This window comes from Gallinula chloropus (assembly GCF_964237585.1).
Source record: "Gallinula chloropus genome assembly, chromosome: 1".
Taxonomy (NCBI): Eukaryota; Metazoa; Chordata; class Aves; order Gruiformes; family Rallidae; genus Gallinula; species Gallinula chloropus.
In genome coordinates, this window is record NC_140085.1 from 71,314,672 (window position 1) to 71,339,893 (window position 25,222).

Sequence of the window (25,222 nt, forward strand, 5' to 3'; positions counted from 1 at the left end):
AGGAGTGGTTTCTCCATGATCAGCAGTCTAAAAGTCTTTTCAGAGCTCCCAGGCTGTCTGTCACCGTTCCTGAGGTTGGGCAGTGCTTCCTCAATGTTCTTTGCTTTTATCACAAAAGGGTGTGTTGATTGAGATATTTCTAGATGTCATCATTTCATAGTTATTTGACATAATAATCCTTTTGTAGTGAAAGCTACAACGTGACAGATGGTTATGCCATTTTATGATATTTCTCTGGATTTAGATTGGAAAAGTGACAAATACATTGATTAAATATTTATTTATTAGATTCTGTCTAGACCAAGTGAGGTGCCTAGTGTATGCAGTTCAGTTACTGCTGCACTTCATAAGCCTTATTTTACAAATGTCATGATTCGGTAGAATTAGTACTTTATTTTATACAGAATATTTCTAATTCTGTACTTGATAGAATAAAGTTAAAATGATACTCTGAAAAGTATTATAAAAATACACCAGCAGGACTTACATTGTGTTCAGTAGAGTATCAGTGAAACAAACTCATCTTAGGGCTTTTAATGTAATTAAATCTTTTTTCCCCAATCAGAATATAAAACAGGATTATGGACTGATAGCAGAATATTTTAATGGTGGGATCCCCTTTACTAAACCACCTATACATCCTCAGCAATTACACTTAAATGACTGCTGCTAGTGTAGTTGGAAAGGCTCACTGTGCAGGGAAATTTGGCTTAACTCTCTGATGAGTTAGACTCTGTCCCTTTCTCTGCATTTTCCACTCCCAGTTTTGGGGCTTTCCCATGCAGCTTTATAGCTTCTGGAAGTCTTGCCCGTTTGTTGTCCAGCTCTTTCAGTGCTTGGTAAGGCTGGATTCCTATCCTGGCCACATGGAAAATACTAGGTGGGGGAACATCTAAAAGATAGGCTTTAGAGCCAACATCCCTTTGAGATTTAGCTCTAGGCATCTAGCTCTTGCCCTATAGATGTAATTAATTTTGTATACTGTAAACACTGTAATCTAATCTTGCTTGCTACGGGTCTTACTTTTTGTTACTTGCTTCCAGAAGGGAGTTTCTAGATTAATACATATCCCTCTCTCTCAAACAATTGTCTTGGCTAACATAAGAAGTGAGTACAAGAAAAAACTCTATGTTGACAAATAGAAGAAGCCAGCTTTTAAGATCCTGATTGAAGTTGCACATGTCTCTACTAGAACTCAAGAAATGTCATCAACTCCAAATGGAGACATGAAAACATTTAGCATCTCTCTGAAGCAGAAGTAAATGTAACCCCAGTAAAAATTCTGGCAAGACATTTAAATTAACTATTTTTTAAAATTAAAAGTAAAGTAAGGATGTGGATCTAATGCTATGGAGGCATGGTGTGTGAGGGGGTGTGAGTGCAGAGTGTTAAGAGTGGGCTGTAAGTACCATGCTCTTCTCTGGCAGGTATGGTGATGCTGAGCATTGCTGTGTCCAAATCTCCTTATGGTTCTGGCAGCAGATGGCATGCCAGCAGGTCAAGGGAGGTGATTCTACCCCTTTATTCTGCTCTTGTGAGACCCGACCTTGAGTACTGTGTCCAGTTCTAGGGCCCTTAATATCAGAAGGGCATTGAGATGTTGGAGCGGGTCCAGAGGAGGGCCATGAAGACGACTGGGGCTGGAGCACAGGCTGAAAGTTGGGCTTGTTAGGCCTGGAGAAGAGAAGGATCTGGGGGATCTTATAGCAACCTTCCAGTACCTGAAGGGGTCTATAGGAAAGCTAGGGAGGGACTTTTTACAAGGGCCTGGAGTAATAGGGTTAGGGGTGATGGCTTTAAGCTGGAAGGGGGTAGATTTAGACTAGATATAAGGAAGAAATTTTTTACTTTGTGGGTGGTGAAACACTGGCACAGGTTGCCCAGAGAAGCTGTGGCTGCCCATGGCAGGGGAGGGGTTGGAACAGGATGATCTCTAAGGTGTCTTCCAACCTAAATAGTCCTGTGATTCTATGATATGATTCTATGACCAGTTCAATACTACGCTCAAACAGTATGTGGAAGATTAGAGAAGTCCCAGTCCTAGGAGCTGCTGTAACTTTCTTCTGCCCCACCATGCAGCTGTATGAACAACTTCCCTGAGAGCAGGGTTGAATTTGTGTTTTGGTTATCAGTTAAGAAGTCTACAGCTAAACTCCTCTCCATTAAGAGAATCCAACAAAAGGACAGCTTGCTCTCTTACAGGTCCTTCTGCCATGTGGATAAATGACTTAACCTCGTTGTGCTCCAGTGAAAGAGAGGTAGATTTAACCTCCTTGTGCTCCAGTGAAAGAGAGGTAATAGTATCTCTCTTGTTTGTGTTGCCTTCTTCAGCTGAAAGACGCAGGTTCTTAAGGCAAGGACTGCCTCTTGCATAAACAGATTTGTGCCTAACACCAATTTCACTAGGCATATCTGTAATTCAAGAATTATGACAATGTGGTACTGGCCCACTAATAGGCTCAGCACAATGTATTTTGAAGTAACATTGGTGATTTAACGAAACCGCCTCAAGAAATTCTGAGGCAAGAGCTGAAATTTCATCTGCAATGTACACAGACATTCACACCCACAGACGCCCACTCTCAGACACTCTGGCATGCCCAGGTATAGGAGCTTAGTGCTTAAAACTGCTCATAATTCAGTGAACCCTTTAAAAGGTGTTATTATTTAACATGTTTCTACAGCAAAGCCCAGGTGTGCACAGTGATTTACAAAAGAATACAGACATGACCACTGCCCCCGGGGGTTTGTTATCTAGGTTAGAAGTGACATAAGATAATGCAGGAGAAGATGACTTCATGCAAATGGCAGTGCAGATTTATTTTTAGAGAGATGTTCTCAACACAGTATATTTATGTCAGGCCGCTGAAATGATTGAAATGAGTTAATTAAAATATCGATCCAGAAGAGAGTTCACTTGATTCTGCAAGGTGATGACTTCTTAATATTCATGAGCATGGTACTATGGATGACAGATTATTTGCGAAACTGGGTCCACAGGAAAGTCAAATATAATCATTGAATAATTTAGGTTGGAAGGATCCTCTATCGACAGCAGAGGAGAATGTCAATTCTGAATGGATTCACTCACTAAAGGCTCAAGCCTATATAATCTGCACACATGCAAATCTCAGTAACTAAAATGGTTTGGTAGCAACCTACTCTGCTTTGTTATCCTACTAAATTGAGCATGAAGTTGACTCGAAAATAAATTCACTTTAAAAATGTGGCAGTGCTGTCCACCATTTCCCTGTCAGGTTCAGGGTGGAGGTTTGTTTTCTGCTGGTTATTTTTTTTTCTTGTTTGGGTTGTGGTGTTTTGTTGGGCTTTTTTTTAAATGATGTGGCAAGCATATTTTCTATTTCTTAAATTGGAGAGGACATTTCCCTTGCTGAGCACCACACAGGCATCTCAGAAACATTCAACTGGGCCTATTGTAGTGCAGAGCACTACCAAAAACAAACCTTAAAAAAGGAAAAATATGTGCCCACATGCTGTAGCTCTTCTTCCCTTTTTCTTAAACTTTTTTTTTTTTTAATTTCTCCCTCTGAAATGCTCTTAAAGAAAGAGACCGTATTGCATTGGCAAATCCTACACTTAAGAATCATTACTGTGAATAGAGACAGTTGAATTACTAGAATAGAACTGAATAGCATAGCATTGCACAGAACAAAACAGAACAGAAAAGAGAAGAAATCAACATATAGTTCCTCATAGCCCCATTCAATTTAAGGAAGTTAGCCTGCTTTAGGACCCAGTTTCTCTGAGATGTCTTCAGGACTCAATGCTTTCCATCAAGGGGTGCAAAAAACTTTTTAAAATCCCAGTAAGCTGCAAGATGCCTCCAGCTGAGTCTTCACGTATTACAATTTATCAAACCACTAGTCATCACTGAAAAGAAAATTCACCAAAAATTCAGCAGGGAATCATTAAGTCCCACAACGGGACGTCAGTAGGTCCGGAGAGAACACAGGCAGGAGACGGTCTCTCTGCTCCAGCTATTCCTTCCCACATACTACTTTGACAGTATTAGCAGTAGCATTGTGAAAACACAGCCAGCTGTGACACTGCACAAGCTTTTCTCAATGGTACAGTGTATCTGGGAACTACCCCTCATGCTTTGTGCACTGTGTGTTTCTCAAGCCAGGATCCTTTAAATGCATTCTTTAAATGAGTGCTTAGCACAAAACCAAGCAGTGGTGCTTGGAGATCAAAACTGAATTTCCCCATTTTCTGTAGGAATGGGATACAGATTGTTAAGGCTGTTAGTAAGGAATGTTTTCTACAACAGAGAAGAGACGAAAAATTTCAGATTTCTCTGGGCATTTCTAAACATCCTCCTGAAGATCACAGCTAACTTCCTAACCTTACAGGAGCTGTCCCAGAAAACTCCACCAAGGGACATGCTGCCAAAAGACAAAGACACAACAAAATTATGTTCACTTTGGAAGAGAAATGCTGACCATTGTTTATGGTTGCCAGGAATTAACTGAATATGTTTAGGGGGTAAATTAAGTAAAAAACCCTGTAAATTGTTGGAAGCCTTATTACAGAAACCACTGTGGAAAATACCACCAAGTGTTTTGAAAATAGCCATGAAAGTGGAAAAATGCTTCAAAAAATGTGAAAAGCAGAGGCATAGTAAGTAGCTCTTTTTAACAGACACGCTTCCAAAAGTATATAAATAGTGACAGCAAGGAGCTGCAAAAAGAAAAGTGTGAAAATACATCTGGCTCATGTACAGCCCATTCAAAAAGAAAATTTGACAAACCCACATGAGCAACAGAAAACAATCCAGCTGACAGAATGATTCTAGACTGATAGCCAAAATTCTGGCACCTCCAACCATAAAAACTTAGTGGGAGTCTAGAGATGAAAAATGCTCAATAAGAAGAGAATCTGTAAATAAACCATTATGTCATAGCATTACATGTTCTCAGCTTTGAAATCTGCAGTGTTCTGTGTCCCAACCACATGTAATTGGAAATAGACATCATAAGCAGTCTAGGAAGAAGCTATTGAAATCATGTACACCTCCTGCTCTAGCTCTATCTGGATGAAGCAAAATTAAGTAAGACTATTTCAATTAGTCTGTGGTAGGGAAGAAACCATTAGGAGGACACAGGAAACAAATATGTATTGCAAAGAGAACATTACCAAACTCAACCATCAGAACACTCCATTGGATTTAACCAGAAAGTCTTGTAAGAGTAACAAATATTTGATTGGCACCAGGTTCATAATTCAGGAGCACTCCTGAGCATAGGTGCTACAAGAGGAACCTCATGACCACAAACGACTATATCTGGTTTTCTGACAGCAGGCTATACAGTAGTCGTTCAGTTGGTACTGAGTGGAAGATGAAGAGCTGATCCACTACTCAGTGGGGTGGACTTCCAATGGGAATGTAAACCAAGGATAACATCAAGAAGGCCAAGCACTTCTTGCATCAGCCTTCACCAAAACGGACAATGCTGTGCAGATGGTTATAGAACTAACTTAAGTCAATGGAGGAATACCATCTCAGCATTAGATAGAAGGAAGGATTTGTCCAGGTTGAATGCTTTCCAGTTAGCTGTCCCTCACCTCAGCCATTTTAGAACCATTAGTCCTGACAGACATTAGCACTGGAAGGTTATGGAGAATTCTATTTAAGAAGAAACGAAAAGACATATGTATTGCCTTTGTCCAAAGGAGAAAAAAGAGAGGAATTATAGGACCAATCAGCTTAACTTCAGTAAATGAAAAAAATATGGGAACAAAACCCCATTTGTAAGCTCATAACTGAGAACAAGGAGATAAATAACAGTCAACAAGGATCTGTCAAGAACAAATCATGTTAAACCAATCTAATTTCCTTCTTTTGCCACCCAGGGCCTCAGAGGCAGAGAAGCAGCAGTTTGTACCATATATCTTGGACTTAATTGAAGTTTAATGACACTGTTTTATATGACATTCTCATAAGAAACTAAGGAAAAGCTAAACAAATGGGTGCATACTACCTGCAAATCATACTTGGAGGGTAGTTATCAAAATGGAAAGATATACTAACTGGGTTTGTTTTGTGATCTGTGCTGGATCTGGTACTAGTCAGTATTATGCTCCTGATTTGATCAAGGGAATAGTCTGTATACAGTGAATTTAAAAATGATGTCAGGCTGGGATGGCCTGTAAGGAAGGTGAACAAAGTTTGTGTCAAAATTGAAAAAGATCACGGAAAAATGGTCTAGAAAAGAAGAAAAAGAGGAAAATAAAAGAAAAGAAAGAGGCGGCAAATCAGAAAGAGAAATGCATGGGGATCTATACATGGGAATAATCAGCTGTACAAAAGCACGATGAGAAACATCTGGTGTGATAGCAGCTGCACAGAAGAGGTCTGCAAACTGAGTAAGAGTCAAAAATGTCCTGCTGCTGTGAAAACACCATGCTGGCATGAGTAAACAGGAGTGTAGTATGCAAGGCATATGAAGTGCTCCTTCTGCACTACCTCTGAACAGCCAAGGCCTCAGCTTGAGCTCCCTGTTGTACCCACTGCAAGGCACAGGGCAGCCCCTTTGGGAGAGCCTGGAGAAAGGAGAGAGAAGAATCAGAGCTCTGGCAGTTCTTAGCATCTGTAGAGAATGTAGCAGCACATTTGCATTCAGGTTTCAGATTAATATTTACTCAAATGTGTACCAGTAAGTTTCTGAGATACTGCAGTTGACTGTGGAATCTCCACCACTGAAAGTGGTTGGGAAGGGCACCTCTGTTGTTAGCCTGTGTTAGGATTGAGGGATGGACTAGAGACCCTACTGATGTCCCTGTCAGCCTTGCTTTTCTACAGGGTCTTTTCTGCTCGTACAAAGTGATTTAGTATATTAAGATTAGACATTAGGAAGAAATTCTTTGCTATGAGGGTGGTGAGGCCCTGGCACAGGCTGCCCAGAGAGGTTGTGGAAGCCTCATCCCTGGAAGTGTTTAAGGCCAGGTTGGATGGGGCTTTGGGCAAACTGGTCTAGTGAAGGGTGTCCCTGCCCATGGCAGAGGGTTGGAATAAGATGATCTCTAAGGTCCCCTCCAACCCAAGCCATTCTATGATTCCGGGATTTCCGTGGTCCATAGTTATGACATGAAAGCACTGGGTATATAAAATTAGAGGGATAGAGAAATTAAACCAGTCTCTGCTTTTAGTTTATACAACAAGAAGCCCAAAATTAATGCAACCCCCCGCCTCTGCAAATAGAGAAAGGATCTGCTCCAGACAGTGAGAAATCTCTCACTGACTTGTGTTGCCCTTGGATCAAACCCAAAGAGCCTATACTATATTCCTTAAGAATTGCTAATGAACACATTGAATAAAGTACAAATTTACAAACTACCTAAACTCAGCTGTAAAAGTCTTCATCCAGCCCTACTTGGGGTGCTGTTGTCTGAATTTGTTTACTCACCTAGATGTATCTATTGTTTTTTGCACATAAAAATGGCTCAATATGTCCTCAGCTTTAACTTACAAAAGAAGACCTGTTGAAAAGGATAGGTTTGGGGAGGAGGGAGGGGAAATAATCAAACTTCTGCTGTGTTTCATTTCTTCTTACCACTGACTTCTATTGTACCATGTCACATAATCAATCTGGTGTCTACAGGTTGTGTAAGTACATGAGAATTTTGTTTTGTTTAATACCAGCTTGTAGTACTTTTTCTGTCACTGTTGACCCAGGATGTAGCAAATTACCAGCTAAACATTGCATATTCTATAGCTTAATACCTCAAGTTAAATTATGGTTCTAATGGTTGACATTCAGTGGCACTCTTATTCGTCTAACTGCTGACATAAGAGATTTCTGAATGATGTGTGGAATAATAATATTCTCATCTAGTTACTCAGAAAAATAGATGCCTTGCTAATAACTACGAAGCAGTTAAAAACTTTAACCCTGCAATCACAGCTGAATGATCAAAATATATATTTAGCATATATGATTCACAGCTGATTGTGGTTACATGCTGAAAATACACTGCTGAATGTAGGAAATGACAGCAAATATGGAATTTGTAATCATTTTCACATCAGACCTTACGAAGTTTAGTGCTCAGTTAGCAGTCTGAAACTTAGAGGTGACGTCTAAATTAGAGGTAAAGTATAAGCTGCTCCTCAACTCTGACAATGGATAAATGGGCTCCTCTCACCCTATCTGCCAGAAATCACTCATCTGAGGAAGCAGTGTTCTAAGATCAACTGCCTGCATTGCTGGTTATCAAAGCACTTTTAAAATCCAGCCCTCAGATAAAATGCAAATAGACTCAGGCAAATGGCAGTAACTCTGACCAGCAGACCACAGGCAAGGCTTCTCTCATGGCCTGGAAAATCGCAAGAAGTGATGTTCAGCACCTTCATCAAAGACAATAAGTTTTATTTCAATTAGTACTAGTCGTTATCTCCTGTTGGACTAGATCAGATATCAGATTAGACTGGAGTATTAGTTATTAGATTAGACAGAGTAACTTTCACACTACTCATGAAACCATTCATTCTATGGTTTGGGGATTAAATCAGAACTCTCTTCTTTGGCATCAAAGTAGGCTTTCCTAAGAGGGAAATGTATGAATCAAAAAGTTGCACAAAAAGATGTCTTTACTACCAAAGTATAATCTCAACAGAATTATTCTTGTCTATGTGACAAAAACCATTAAGAAGCAAAGAAGAATGTTTCTTCTGAGACACAGATAGTGAGCATATGTGGTGCCAAATAATTAGGTGACCACAATATTCATTGGAAAAAAGAAAGATCTAGCTCCAAAGTTGGGTGAAATCCCAAATCTTCTGCTATTCATAATCTTTCTCCATTTCATGAGCATTTCTGGAAAGCCTTGTCTCTGTTACATGGCAGAACAAGAGCATTTTTGAAATCTCAGAAAATTCCATAAAATGAGATTATTGTTCTCCATTCAGGTATCATGGCAATAATTACTTAAGTATTTTTAGCTGCATAATAAAGACTTGCTTAGAACTGATTCCAAGAGATGACATGCTAATGGAAAGCTTTGTGTACAGCATATACATTATTTAAGTACAGAAGTTCCCCTCTCCCCCTTACCCCCCCCCTTTAGTATTTTCTGACAGACTCTACTGATCCTGGGACTTTAAAAAATTTCTGAGGTAATGCTTGCACTAAAGTTCGAGGGACCTTTTGGAACATCTCAGGCTCAAAAAACCTAACCCCCTAAAAAACTTAAGTCTTAGTAGGACAACTTAACTTGCAAAAGGAATCATATTTTCAAGCCAGAACTTATTCCTGAGCCCTTCATATTTTTGAGCTGCATTAAAACAGAATAGTAATCACTTCAGTCTTGATATGGTTTCCATTTGCTCTTATCCCATGACTTGAGATAATTCCATCACTGCTATAGCTCTTAAATGGGTGAAAGAAAGATATTTTCCTCTGTTCCTGAAGGTAATCATGGGTCTAATGGGAATGAGGTGAAGTGAAAAGCAGACAAAGAAAAGATATTCTTTAGTTTTACAAAACTGATCAGGGGAAGCGCTTTGCGAAGACTCGTGGGCAGGTCATAGACACAGTGGCCACGATAACATGGCTTATCTTCTACTCGGGATACATGTGGTATACATTGATCTTAAACATAAAATCTAAGCAACCTCTCTCTGGTTTATTTCTGAGTAAGTCTACTGAACTGTAGCTCACAGCTGCTACGTTTCCTGACAGGAACATGTTTCTGCTCTCTGTTTACAAGCGTTTCTACATGTGTTTCAAACGTGTCTGAACTCAAAAACTTTCCTGAGTCTGATTGTGCACTCTTGTTTACTCTCATCTTGAAGAGAAAGAAGAATGTATCTATATATGTATTTACTATTATATCCATATTTCCAATATTTCAATTTATAGAATAAGAAAAGATTTTTTTAAAAGAGATTAAAAAAGAAATTCTGCAAGTCAACAGGATACATTTTAAAACACAGGTCTTGGCTTTTACTTCAGCTGGTGGGTGAAGATGAGGGGAGTGAATACTGATCGGGGTTTTTAGAGAACACACTAGGAACTACAACAGAGGTTCCCAAACTTTTTGGCACTGCTATCAACCCTCAGAATTTCTTGTGGACCACCAAGCATCGTTATCATCAACCTTTTAATTGAAAACACTATTAAAAACAGTGTTTAATATAGCTCTGTGGATTAGCTGTGAACCCTTTACTATGGCCTCCTGGACCACCAGTGTTCTGCGGACCACGGTTTGGGAACCACTGAACCAGACTACACACATAGTACACCTCAACAAAACACTTCTGTGTATGAAAGCAAAGTTAGTCCTTCTACTGCATGATGTATTCAAATAGTACACAAATCAGTTGAACCTTATTGGTACCTGAAGAACACAGCACCCTTTTATTTTTTCTCTTACCATAAGTTTCTTTTTCATTGCTCTGGAGAAACAAGAAAATGGTGCCAAAAACCAGTTTATGATCGTTTCTTGTAGGAGCTTTCTGAAATCCAGCAGCGCTGCAACTTTTCAGGAAGCTATCTATGAAAATCAGAAATGCAAAGCATAAAAAACCCCGCACTGTGAACTGGTCATCCCAGAAGGGTTATGATATCTGTGAATCCTAAAATAAAAAAATTAAAAATAGCTTCTACGTTGTTGGTGGTTTTGTTTTGGGGGTTTTTTTCTCCCTCTGGAAAAGCTGTTCTTTTTTGCCTTCCCAAATCTATTAATGATGTTAAAACTCTGTGTGTGGTCACAAAAACATTTCAGCAACTTTCTACAAATTCTTTACAGTTATTCTTTGGCTGCAGTATTACAAGATTGTCTTTTTATCACCAGATGAACACAGCAAAGAAAATGAGGATAGTGCCGAGAAGGGAACTTGCAGGGAAATGTTATAAATAAGATCAGCAAAACACCAAGGGCCACGATCCAGCCCTGTCAGCGACAGTGCAGTCTCATGTGAGAGCATGAATGGGCTGCAGCATCCCTTTTGATCGTTCTGCCTCTGCTTATTGCTTATGTGCATCCCACAGGCAACTCATCCATACAGGGTCTAAGCAAAGAAAAGAAGTTTATTTGCCCTATATACTCACTATCAACAGCTATAACATGGAATTGGGAATGAGGAAGCGTGGCAACCAGTCACATCACAGAAAACCAAAAGGGACTTTTTTCCTAAAAAGCCTTTTTTGTCTAACAAGACTTGTGCTTCCATGAGGCTATCTCATTTATTTTGGAGAGGAAATAATGCTGCTGCAGCACTCCCATACCCCTTGCATGCTCAATAGCTAAGGTAACGCAGGGTGAGTAAGTCTGAGTGAGACAAGGAAAGAGTAGTTATAGCAAAACCAATATGCAAGAGGTCAGCAAGGGAAAGGGGTAGTCTCTGCCTTTAAAGGAAACAAAACCTATCTACCTCTTGTCTCTACAGGCTTCTCTTGCAATACTTTACACACAGCATTACTAATGGCTGCCACTGGAGCACTTGTAAGGGTGTATTACTAATCTTTCCCATTGGTGTCCTAGCCCTCTGGCACACTGGCAAGGGTCTGGTATTGCTTATATTGTTTGAACATTTTTATTTCTCCACTCAGTGCCAATGGTTAGAGGCAACTTGTTTTGCAGTGAGCGTTGCCACCACTGACTTGCTTGTTATTCTTGTGGTACAGACCTGACTAGACAGTGTGAAAACAAATCATATTGCCTCTCTTTGCCACTCTTCAGACTAATTGTCAAATTCCCCTCTGGTGAAGGGGGTTAGGTGGGACTGTCATACGGCTGGTGCTCAGCTAATATGCCCCAGTTGAGCCAAGCATTTTAAATATGTATGTAATTCTGTAAGAATAAGAATTACCCACCAGAAGTAATGCCCTCCTTGCATTCTTGCCTGACACAGTTGCTGTAGATAATGTGTGTGCTTTCTTTAGTAAGTGCTGCCTTTCTGCCAACCCATCAGCTTTTGGCTTCTCTCCACAGGAAGCAGGGAAGCTGCGTTCACCTATGCCATTACTGCTGCCGGGGTTGCACACGCTGTCACAGCTGCCTGCAGCCAGGGCAACCTCAGCAATTGTGGCTGTGACCGAGAGAAACAGGGCTACTACAACCAGGAGGAGGGCTGGAAGTGGGGAGGCTGCTCTGCGGATATCAGATACGGCATTGAGTTCTCCCGGAGGTTTGTTGATGCCCGAGAAATCAAAAAGAATGCACGGAGGCTGATGAACTTGCACAACAATGAGGCTGGAAGAAAGGTATTCCAGAAAGGATGAGGGATGGGGAAATGTATATGCTGGAGGCTGGGGGGGAGGCTGGCTTGATGACAGGAGGCATTCCCTGAGAACTTACCCTATCTCTGCTGTTATCCCACACCCACATCAAGTTACCTGATGGCTTTTAATGTTTAAGTTTTGTTGCTGTTTCCTTTTATTCAGAGCTGGCCATGTATTATAAATGCTCCCCTAAAGGTTTCTGCTTCCTAAGTCTTCTTCCCAGTCCCACTGGTAACAGAGAAGACTTTGCTGGAACTGTTTGGCATAACAATAAATCTTTGCTTTTCATCTCCTTTGCAAAAAATCTAACAAAGAGATGTCAGGGCTTGTGATGGGACAGGACTGAGCATCAGCACTGCAGAACTCCCACAGCACTAGAAGCTATTTAGTCCATCCAAAACCAAAAGACTTATTTGACCACAGCTCTAATGAAATACAAACTTCATAGCAAAAACACAATTGTTCATTTTGCGCTGGCAGGCTGCAAACAGCTGCATAAGTGTCACTTTGGAAGAAGAAATGGTTTTATGTCTACAACCATGACTCAGTTGCTTGGAGTGGAAACAATAAACATGATGGAGCTATGCTGATTTCTGTTCATTGAATAACAAACCTCATAGTTCTCAAAGCTTGCCCTTTAAAAAGTCTAAATAATCCTTCTGCATAGTATATACCTGGGGGGTTTTACTGTACAAAGTCTTACTAACCAGGTTGCTTCTACTCTCTCGTGTTGTAGGAGGCTCCAGTATCCCACCCCTCTGCACATAGTCCCCAAAGTGTGACTGAAATTTTCTCCCCTAAAACAGTGTGTGCTTTCAGTCCTACACCAAGCACAGGTAGTTGAAATGGTGGTGACAGAAGCAATATGATTATCTTACTACCTGTACTTTGGAGAATGCTTATTAACACCAAGTCCTTGCAAAAAAAACCCCTCCTGGGAATTGCAGTTGGTTGTGCACAAAAACTGCAGGTGGTGTGTATGGGCAGGTATCCATTGGGATGGAAGTGTTATATAAATTCAAAGTCGTGAGGGAAATCAGCTATGGGGCATAATCTCAAGTGTAGAGATAGGCTCAGTGCTTGATTGAGGCTTGATACTCAATTGATGCTTGATACTGAAGTCTCCAGGTAGCTGACTGAAGAGACAGACAGAAAAGCATCCTTAAGAGGGGCACAAACTTTTTTTCCCCAAAAACTTTGCTCTTTTGGGAGGTGAGAACACCTCACACTGCTGTGTTGCAGCTTGAAAGACCAGCTGCAGGATTGATCATTCCTCTTGGCCTGGGAATTTCACCTTGGCATCATGAACTGTGTTTGGATGCAAAAGAAGATAGGAGCCACACGTTAAACTTGCAAGGGAGCATTTATTACTGCTAGATGCTCTGTGATCCCTGCTTGGACCTGCAACACTGTGGTGGGCGCTGTGCCACTCCCATGGAGATGCTAACGCATGTCCTGCTTTGGACATGCCACAGTCTAGATGTGAAAGAAAGGAGCAAAAGCAAATGCATAGATGGAAAATAGTGAGTGAAGTCTCTTGCCTAAGGACAGAGGGTGGCTCAGCATCTGGGGCAGGCACTGATCTGAGGTCCCCCAGTTCTAAATGTAATGCAGTAACCACTAGACTGCAGTGCTGATTCTTATTAAGCAAATTAAATTTTTACTCGTCATCAGAATTTCATAAGCAAACCAAAGAAGTGTGTGTTTTTACAGGTATTTCTGTTAGGAGCATTCAAGCAAATGCATTTCTTTTGGTATTTCTAAAAACTTACTTTTCTGCAAAGGTTCTGGCAAAACCAAATACCACTCACTTTTGTGTTTTTGAGGTAGGAGCAAAAAGGCTTGTAAATACTGTCAACATAGGGGTTTTTTCCCCCCAATTTAACTTTTTCATTAATAGCATTTTGGAATGCCCACTCTTTTTTGTTGTTGGCAGTTTTCAGCAGTTATTTGTACCCATATATTTTCATTATAATCATTAATGCATCGTATCACTTTTGAAAGCTGAGGATGCCTGAAAGGATTTTGTGCAGCTTTTTGTTTTTAAGTAGAATCCATCAAATCCTGAGGAATGCACTCATATAAAAGATGGTTTGGGGAGATATGTTTAGAAATAATGTTGGTGTTATGACATACATTCCCATGAAATGAATATGCAAAGTTGTACAGTATATAATACTCAGTGATTTGGGCTAATCTGAGCTCATCTGCTATTTGCATGAATTAGACATTCTGAATTTGATACTGACAGAAACTTCAGCTTAGAACAAAACTCTGGAAACTAGGATTTTTTTGGGTCGGACCTTTATGAAAGCAGCCACAGAGTTTCGTGCAATTTTGGTGTGAAATCACAAGTTCCTTCTGAGAATCCAGGCAAATTTGAAATCTGACCTACATCCACCTGAAATTTGGCAGTTTTGGGGGTCCTGGGTAAACTCTGGATTGGATTGTGAGCCTGACAAAAAAATCTGAAACCAGGAAAATTTGCTTACATGTGGATGTCATTCAGACATATTCCACATGGTCCTTAGTCACACTCAAGTCAGAAATACTGCCTTTATGTCTGGGCACTTGCTGAAGCACAACGCTGACCCTCCATCTTCCTCCTTTCCCCTTCCAAACTCTCACAACGCAACTGGAAAAAGCTTGTACCTTTCCCAGTAGGACTCTGCCAGCACCTGCTGCTCTAAATGTGACTTGTCCTAAAGATTTGGAAACAGTGTGGAGCCAAGCTTCTGGTTAACGAGTACTATTATTAAGGAGCAAAGTAAGGGTATTTTTATATTGTACTTAATAGGAATAAAAGGTACAAAGGCAACCACAGGCTGCTCCGATTTTTTTTTGCCTCTGGGTTACTTCAGAAGTTCTCAAATAATCTTTTCAACCTCAGGATGGGAATGCCAAGACAGTAAAGGAAAAATATACTTTTGTAGCTTTCTACAGATACTCTGCCAGAGATTCAGATGTTTATTAGTTACAGTTCAATCCTATCAAAATTGGTACAGGAAAAAAAATCCAACAACTTGATTACATGAACATTGGTCCATTTCCTAAGATCTTCATAGAACTTTCATTACTTAACATACCACCCTCCCCCCCAAGAATCTGTAAGAGCTATGAATAAGAGGTCACCGCTCTTATTCAGTCCTGGTTTAATTCACACTGAATTGGCTTTTTTTGAGCAACATTTAGCCAGTGGATCTACTAAATCTACTATCTTCATTTTAGTCTTCTCTTTAAATCCCAGAGCCTCCTAAGAAAGAAACATGAGGAAAAAAGGATGCAAAGATCCAAATATTTCCGACTCGCCCTGGAGTCGGTGGAAGGTCCCTGATGACCTCATTAGACCTCTACCAGGTGCCCATTGCTGTGATCATTATCCAGGACTCTGACCAGTAGTTTTGCCCCCAGAGCAATTATTTGGATGCTCTTTTATACCATTGCATGGAACTTCTCATGTCCTGAGGCAGGAATTTTGCTCATCCTCAATCTCTTCCAGCACTTGTCCCAGGTGCACTTGGAAGCCAGAGGCATTTGTGGCTCTAGCAGTGACTATGATGTTATGGTCTCACAGGGGTGTTCTCAAAAGCCAGCTGGTACTTCACTGTTGTTAAAAATAGAGTCATGAGGAATTTCTCTTAGAGGGAAAAACAGCATACTGTGTAAGTAGTTGCACAAACTTTGCAAACATATGGGGAAAAATAGTTCTATGGGTTCTTTAATCTGAGTCTGGGGCTGAGATGCTCCACACAAAGTATGGATAAAGAACCTCCTTGAAAACAGATGATATTTAGGATTTGGGAGAATTTCTGATGTCTAGAAAGAATAGTCTCTAATTGCCCTGCATTGCATTTCCAAGATTTATTTCAACTAATGGCATATTTGTAAAGTTTCTAGTAAATTTGTAATGGATAGCACCAGTGACAAAATAATAAACTTGTCATTGGTGCCAATCAGAAGAAATAAATACTTACCAATTTCCTGGTGACATGAGATGCTACAGATGGAAGATTTATGCTTTGTGGCACAACAGCACCCTGCTGCGTAAGAAAGCAAAGTAGCTAACGTCACCATCATGTTTTAAGTGGCCACTGCAATTCAGGATGGAAAGTACAAGTGTGGTAAATAAAAACAATCCCCCAAAGGAACACTAGTGTAAGTTTAATTTAGATGTGAGTGAAAGAATGGTTTGCTGTAAATCTGAATGATTACAGAGTGATCTGTGGGCAAAACTTTGATAGAATAATGAAAAATTAAATACCAACAAAACCAAGTAAGCTTTGAAGCTGTTTTATGAGACAGATTTGTACCATGTATTTTTAGAAACAAGTATCTTTATTCTGGGGTAAATGAACTTAGAAAGAGTAACATCTGGGAATGTTTGCCATTAATCTTAACTTTTTGTTGAAAGCTTCAAAACAATGACCGCCTCTCATGGGGAATCTCAATTATAAAAATGGGTTTTTCTGTTTGTTTGGTTTTGAGGGGGGCAGCTAAAAGAACAAGCTGACAAATTGGTAGGAGATCACAAACTTTACCAAAAAGAAGAAAAATATTTCCAACAGTTTATCAATCAATTAGGCTCTTACGATAGACAGTGACTGTGGCTATGTGGAGAAAAAACTGGCCTTTTTATTTCCCTTCCAGAAACACACCCAGCACACTGACTGCCAGCAACTCAGCCTGGTACCATCCCAATACTTATTCCTTTGTAATGTTGATGGGTTTTTCTTGTTGTTTTTTGGACTGCCTGAAAGATGACAACATCTTATTTTACATTTAAAACAATAAGACCATGGGGACAAAAAAAATTGAAAAAAAATCAGACTTCAGAAGAGATTATTCAATTACTTGGGACAACATTTCCATCTAAGCCATGGCTCATTCTCACAGTTCCTGGCGCCACAGGACTGTGGTACTGGGAAGGATTTTTTGCTGACATGCTTTGGCAGTAGAACAGCTAATGAGGTGATTGGTTGGTCTCCATTCACATTATACATCAACACACACACACAAATATATCTAAAGGGTGTATGTGGACATAGTTATGCATATTTATATGTATTTAAGTGTTGCCTGTGCATAAAATATGTAAGAAAGTGTTAACTCACTTCGTGTAAAATATTTAAATTATTAAGCTCACTTCTGCAAGAAGCGCAGCATGTCCTAATATGGTGTAAACTGCCCTCACTGCCACCTAACAGGACATAAAGATTAGAAGCAATCCCCAGAAAAAGACTCTGGATTAAATGCTCCAAAGTCGCAGTGGAGGCTGAATCCCACTTTCAAAAGTGAAAAGCCAACTAATTTTATTCTCCTATAAGCCTAAAATATTTTTTCAAAATGTGACTTTGTTTCCTGAGTCAGTTCAGCAATTTGAAGAATGTGACTTCCCAGGTTTTACAGCCCTGAGTCCATCATTTGCTGAAAGTTTCTTTCTCTGAAAGAGACAAAATATTCACTGCACACCCCTTGTGAGAACACTCCTGAAAGAAAAGCTTTTGATAGTTGTGCTCGATGGCATACTTTTCGCTTTCCCCTTTAAATTGATTTGCAGACAGATATAAATCCAATTTCAAAAAAGTTTGGTGCTGCAGCTTGGGTGGGTTGGATGGATAACTAATGCTTATCCATATGTCCCGAATATGCAAGCTTTGGCTCAAAATCTCATGAGGATAGTTCTCCTGCTTCCAGTTGGGCTGGATTTACTAGCCTATTTTTTTCTTCCAGAAACACACCCTTAACACTGACTGCCAGAAGCTACATCTGGTACTATCCTACTTTTTGAACATTTTGCTTTAAAATTAGAGGGGGGGAATAGCCAAATATTTTAGGACTTGCTAAATGGGTTTATTCTAGAAATGTGCATGCCCATGCATACCATGCAATGTACACAGGACAGATATCACCCATCTAGTAAAATACCACCACACCCCCACCAAAACTGACATCTCTATATTGTTTGACAGAATAAAAAAGGTAATGGAATGTTTTCATCCCTTTAAGATGATATTCAAAATTTGAACTTCAAGCTTGACAGCAACTTCCATAGAAAAGAGAGCAAACTGCTGAAATGGCACTTTGTTTGGGGATTATATAAAGAAAGCCAGTAATATTTTTTTTTCTTTTTTCAACATTTCACTGTAAAAAATAAATTTTGTGAAGTTTTAACCAATTTCAGCAGTTTATTGTTCAAATTTATAAGCTGTTTTCCTTTCTTCTGGAAATCAGGGAAGAAGCATAGATGCTTAAGCGGCTCTGAAGCCCAACCACGTGTTAATAGTAGGGACTTTCATCTGATGGGTAGCAGGTCTCAGAATCTCAGGATTATTTTCCTGGCATGTAGAGAGACCAGTGTGCCTTTTCCAGTTGTTATAATGCACTCAGTGGGGATACTATGGGAGTGGATGCCTTACCTAGGGAAGCAGGTGAAGGGTAGGAGGAGGTGAACTTATGCCTCTTGGTATATCAGGAACCTGGTCCTGCTGAGCTCTGTCCAGTGCCAGGGAAAAGCCATCTCACACTGTGTGTGGCTGAATACTACCTGATGCTGAGGCTCCCTGCTCCCATCAAACTAAACAATAAGAAAAACAATGATGTGACAAGAGGAAGTAAACACAGTAATTCAGTTCCTCATCTGCTATTCCACAGAGTATAAATACTGTTTTGCTGCTGGATGGAGCAATCTCATAGAGGAGCAGAGAGAAAAATATGCAGCCGAAGCTCACACATTCCTCTCTGGATGAATCCATGTCTTCTCTTCACGGAGCTGGGCACAACCCAAGAAGACATAACACAAACTGCTCAATTTTAGGCTCTATGATCTGCTAATAATCATCAGGACATTTGTATTAGAGGAACGGCATTACGTCCTAATAACGTTAGTTACAGCCTTGGCTATCCAAGTGAAAAAGCCAAACCCAAACAAGCCCAACTGTGTTTCCCAGATAGGTCCATGGGATCAGCATTTTGACAGCAGTGGTGGATCCCAGGCAGTACTGTGACTTAGGTCAGGTAGTGCCCATATGTCATTGGCAAACCATCAGTTCTTGTGGCTGCAGCCGCTCAAGTTATCAAAGGGGTGGTGACACGTTAGGACTAGAATCCACCACTTTTGGTACTGGTATTACCCCAAACAAAAGTTGATCACTTGCATATTTGATGGAAGGAAACTCCTAAAGTCTTCTATTTCTTTTTGATACTGCAGTCAAAAAGTAATATGGATTTTGTTACATTCAACATCTGGTCCAAAAATGTGCATTTCCACTAAGGAAAACACAAACCAGAAAAGGAAGCCAAAACAAACACACACACAAAATGTTACTATTGTTTTTACATATTTTATCCAGATAGGATTTTTAATATGCACAGAAACTGTATCTGATGTTATGCAGTTGGTTCTAGATATAGAACTTGAAAAGATTAATTTCTTTTCATGTGAATCATTTTGTTTTATTTTGGTTTTTGCAAGTCTTTTTCTACTTAACTGGCACTGGACAACCCTCAAATTGCATTTTCAGTGTATGATTTATATAGGTATAAAAATATGTGGGATAAGAAAGCTTTAACATTATATTTCACAATTCATTTAACAAAGTAGTAGTAGTTAGAAAATTTTACTTGGCAAGACCATACTGGGGTGGGAGTGGGCCTATATGTGGAAAAGGGACCTAAGGAATGTTCCTACGATTAGTCTGAGGCCAATGATGGGAATTTGCTCTGGGAGGTAGATCTTGCTGTAAAAAAGATTAGATACAAGGCATTGACATATGACAAATGAAACTGCTGAGAAAGTGGGTTGTACGAGCTAATGATTTTCAATCTTTAATCAGGGACCCAGCTTGGTGTAGTGTATTAGATTTGAGTAAATAAGTACCTTTAAGGCTCAGGGTCAAAGCTTTGATGGGAATTTTGCTGAGGAAAACTGAGCTAGAGGGACATTTAGGAAGCAAAACAGTCGCTCTTCATTCACAGCATTGAGTGATGAACAAGGTCAAATCCTGCCAACTTTGCCAGGTCCGGTGGCACCTTGCTGGCAAGTGGGAAGCCACTTGAGTTACCACACAGAGAGACATACATCTGGGAAAGCTGGAGTGTGCTACAAAAAAAATAATCTTGCTTAGAATCTGCTTAGTTTGGGCCTTGTATTCCCTGACCTCCAAGTTTTTGCACACAATTTTGTACCCACAGCTGACTGTGGGCACACAAATTATAGCATTCAGGAATTTAACTACCTGATGATTGGGCCTGCTCTCAGTGTTGTAACCCCAAGCATTCCACATTCATGAGAGAAGCCTCCAAAAAATAAAAAAAAAACCCTGTGAGATTGTCTTCAGAACCATGAATTAATACTTCATGAAACTTCTTCTTTTTTGAGCCTGCAGGCCAGCATTTGCAAGTTCTTCCACCACCATAAACAGTGGGAACCTTTGAAAAAAACCAACAGTGGAGTCAGATTTCTGAACAACAAAACTACTTACAAAATTAGACCTTCAGAAAGACAACAGAAAAAAAAAAATCAAGACTTTGAATAAAGTTTTTTGAGGTTGTCCTACAGAAGGTGCCAGGTAGTGCTGTATGTAAATGGCAGCACCTCAACCAAATACACACACAGAGGCAAATACATACACACACATAAACACTCTCCCATCTCTGAGCAAGATAATGACTTGGCCTTTTCAACCAAAAAACAGTCCTCTCAAACACATGCAGGATATGACAAAATGTGTACTAAAACACAAATCTGCACCTCACCAAGATTGACTGCTTAGGGAGAAGATGAGCACAAATCAGGTGTGTCAGATCCATCCCATTGGCAATGGTTTCCTGGAAGTCCCTAGATCCTGTTGTGCTCTTTGATGAAGGCGTAGAGAAAGTTGCTTTCATCTACCTTATAGTATGGATTTTGCTACAGTGCTTGTGGATGCAATTGCTTGTTGACCTGCAGACTGTAGAAACAGGCTTTTTTTGTGGGTTATTTTTCTTTTTTTAAAAAGGTATTTCATAACTATCAGTGAAAACTTTTAAGGACTTTTACACATATCTACATGCACATCTAAATACCAATGGATTATTTTAACCCAGATTTGTGAAACAGGATTGGAATCTTGTTTGGGGGTCTTTGAAAAATCGTTTCCTCCTGCAGAGGCATGAAGTAGAGCTGGGGGAATCCTTGAGACCCTGGAGTATTTAATATGGCATCCCTCTACTCATTGCTACTAAAATGCAGCTGCTGCAGAAGGCGGCGGCAAGTTTTCTGGCTTCTGTTTTTTCTGTAGGGAAAACAGGAAGGTGACACAGTTTGTCAGTGGCCATTCCAGTCAGCAATTCATCACAGCCTCGCTGATTTTATTTTTAGAGTAGTTGCAGCTATAGTAGCTTCTTCCCCTAACCCAGTAAACCTTTTGGAAAATCACCTTTTCTGCCTCTGATAGGCTGGTTTGACCTCGACCTGGGGAAAGCCTGTGGTCCCAGAAGGTTTAAGGTATTTTTGAATAGGATGCTCAGCTGTCTTGTACTTGCTACTGTATGTTGGCAAGGGAGAATCAAACCCAAATATTCTCTTTAATATTGAAACCCCAGAAATTTGGGAAAAAACAAAACATACAATTTAAGTGAAACTCGAACAACTCAGGAGGGTGCCCTCTATTTGCAGGGATAATCAGATCTGTACAGCTTTTATTTTAAGGACAGTTTCTTAAGCAGTAAGCATTTTTTACTTCCCTTCTACTTCATTATGCCATTGTACTCAGATTTCGGCCCTTTTATCCTTTGCCCATTTCAGTCGTGTTCTGGGATCTGCAGTGAAACCACTACAGGAGATGGTCTGCAGCATCAGTAATGCTTTAAGACAAGCTCGGTAGCTCATATTTCTTTGTTAGCATCCCGTTGCAAAGGAGAAAGATCAGTTTGCTTTGTTCTTGGGCCTTGATTTTCATAAGCTAATGATGACTGTGGGAGTAATTGTGGTCAGCCTTAAGTGGTAGCGCGAGGGCAGAAAAACAGAGAGGCGCTTCCACGAGGCCGGTTTCCCCTCTGCCACACACAAGGAGCGGGAGGGCATCTGCTTGCCTTCCCCAGGCATAAGCCCCTTCCTGGGGAAGGAGGGATTTGCCAGCCATGGCATAGTTTCGCTGCAGCGGAGGGGGGGGAGGCTGGGAGCAGAGTGTGAGTCTGAGCATCTGCTAGCATTTGGGTACTTTATAGGGACCATCTGATACAGGATTAACCTCCATCAGGTTAACCTCTCCTAGCAGTAATAAACGTTCACACTTCTTTTTGGCTCACAGCTGAGCAGAAGTCTTAAGTGGATTATATTTCCTCTTAGGTAGTGCCGTCATTGCCCTGGTGCAAAAAATGTATTTGTGGTTGAGCATTTGTTTGGTAGTTGGGATAGATACTGCAAACAGTGCTTCTTTTAAAGGGGATGATGTCCTCAGTGGGTAGGATAGTTAATAAGTATGTTAATGTTAGCCCTACTGGTATAGAAATAAGTTTTAATTATGCAGTGAACATGAATGCCTATTCAGTCTCAGAGTATATATATTCTGTGATATTAAAGCTAGTCAAAACTTTTTAGGCATTCTTTGAGCATTACCTAGAGCAATTAAGATTAACTATTCTAACTCTTACAACACCTAATTTACTTTTTCTGTTTTCAAAATATAAATGGTTTGAATTTTTTTTATGTCCCATGAATTACTTTGGCTCTAAAGACTTGTCTTCTGAAATGTAAATATTCTCCAATATTTGGAAACAGAATGCAAACGTTTTCTAATAAAATGACAAGACACTGTATTTTTGACCAGGTGCCATGTAAAATAGAATTTGTTACTAGCATTCTGCTGGGAAGTGAGAAGACTTATAAGCATGCACTTGAAAAATTTCAACCAGCAGAAATGCATATTCAGATGAACTAAACAGAGTTGAGATGTAGGCAAACTTGCAATACCGTTTTCCTATAGTAATGATATGCAAATATTTGTACACATAGGTTCTTGAAGAGAGAATGAAATTGGAGTGCAAGTGTCATGGAGTTTCAGGTTCCTGTACGACTAAGACCTGCTGGACCACACTTCCCAAATTCAGAGAGATTGGATATATTTTGAAAGAGAAATACAATGCTGCAGTGCAAGTGGAGGTGGTACGAGCCAGTAGACTAAGACAGCCAACCTTCCTGAAGATCAAGCAGATTAAGAGTTACCAGAAACCCATGGAAACGGATTTAGTATATATCGAAAAGTCACCCAACTACTGTGAGGAAGATGCTTCCACAGGGAGCGTCGGTACCCAGGGACGACTCTGCAACCGCACCTCTCCCAACGCGGATGGGTGTGACATGATGTGCTGTGGAAGAGGGTACAACACACACCAGTACACCAAGGTGTGGCAGTGTAATTGCAAATTCCACTGGTGCTGCTTTGTGAAGTGCAACACGTGTAGCGAGCGGACAGAGGTGTTCACCTGCAAATAACGGCATCATATGCAAATGAACAGAACAAATCACCATGAGTGAAGAAAGTGGAGTACAACAAACGACGACAGCATCATTTTGCACATCTAATCTTCTTTGGGAAAAAAAAACCCAACCAAACAACCCACCAACCAACACCACAACAACCAATCCCTCCCCACTACTTATACTTCTAAGGATGGTGCATTTTGGCTGGCTGGCTGTTGTAACTGCTTTGGAAACAAGGGCAACAGGATTAAGGTGATGTTGACAACCACGTGATACTTTCTCTCGCTTTTGGGTGTTTTTTTTTAACTACAATCTGGGTGTTGTAGATTCTCCTAGTAAGTGTTTTAAGTTATACATATCAGAGAAGCTGATTGCATTGCAGCTCCCATGAAATTTAAAAGACGCTTTCTCCTTTTTTACAACCAGAAAAACACCAAGCCCTTTGCAAATAAAGACTTTTTCTTTTTTTTTTGAGGAAATGGAATCTTCACTGACTAGAACACAGCAGTCTCGCTGCAAAAACCTAAATTTCTAAGAAAGCAGGTAGAGAGAGAACAACTGGTAGGGAGACAAAATTCCATGGTGGAAATACTCCACTACCAGTTTGGAAAAAATAAAGTTCATAAAATTACATCCGCTGCCAGTGACACTGGAACTCTTTGAATGAACATTAAAAGAAGTTATTTATGTTTTTAATAGTATCAAAAAATTCTAAGCACTAACGGGTAGCTATGTCTTAATTCTGTACTAAATGTAAAATATTGGAACTCTGACTTTATGATTTTTGTATTTGGTTCTCCCTAAGTTCTTCAATGCTACTGATCTGTTGTCACTCCACTATTAGAGAGTTCAATTACTGTAGGTCTTAAATAATTACCAGAACTGAGCAAAAAGATCACTCGAAACTGTGGTTACAAATGCTTGATAAAGACTTTTCTTGCTTGCCTCCTGAATAAGAATGACTCTTGTAAGACTCAGGCTCAAGGCGTGGAGCACCTGCTCTCAGCTCCTTGTTAGAGAGTTTTAGTACACAAAGATATGCTTCGGTAAATATCAAAGGTTTTGCTTTACTGTTGAATGCACTGGCAGGATCTTCCAAGCATTGCATTTTGCCTTTAATGATTGAGATTTAATATTACCAATGGTTTTAAATAACGTGCACTCAGTATGAACTGAGAAGTTAATAAAAATACAGTAGCTGAGCTCTAGGATGCTGCAATCTGTGAGCTGTGGTGGTTTCACAAGCATAAGAAAACTAAAATTTGGGTTAGTCTGTGTCATCGTTTTTCTAAGGTTGGCAGTAACATACCCCCTGGTATATACATGAACATTAAGAAAGAAGCTGCCTTTTTACACCAGCACTCAGTTATAATTCATACCCTCTTTCCCTATGAGAGATTTAAAAAAAAAATCCTCAGCTATTTTACTACTGTAAAATCTAATGGTTTTAACCTCAAGAGTCAGATATGCCCACTTACAACACAGCACGTTTAATCACAAAGATGTTTGCTTGCAG

General features: G+C 40.0%; 1 protein-coding gene across 2 annotated transcripts in view; it reads left to right on the forward strand.

The window, feature by feature from the left end:
* WNT7B (Wnt family member 7B) overlaps positions 1-23,718 on the forward strand; it is a gene marked incomplete at both ends in the record, with an annotated part of 95,946 nt that extends 72,228 nt beyond the window's left edge. For both annotated transcript variants that reach the window (XM_084261809.1, XM_084261808.1), the window contains 2 exons: positions 11,956-12,227; positions 23,239-23,718. In XM_084261809.1, the coding sequence (XP_084117935.1) occupies positions 11,956-12,227; positions 23,239-23,718 (752 nt within the window). The remainder of the gene's footprint in view (positions 1-11,955; positions 12,228-23,238) is intronic.
* Positions 23,719-25,222: the final 1,504 nt, after the last annotated feature.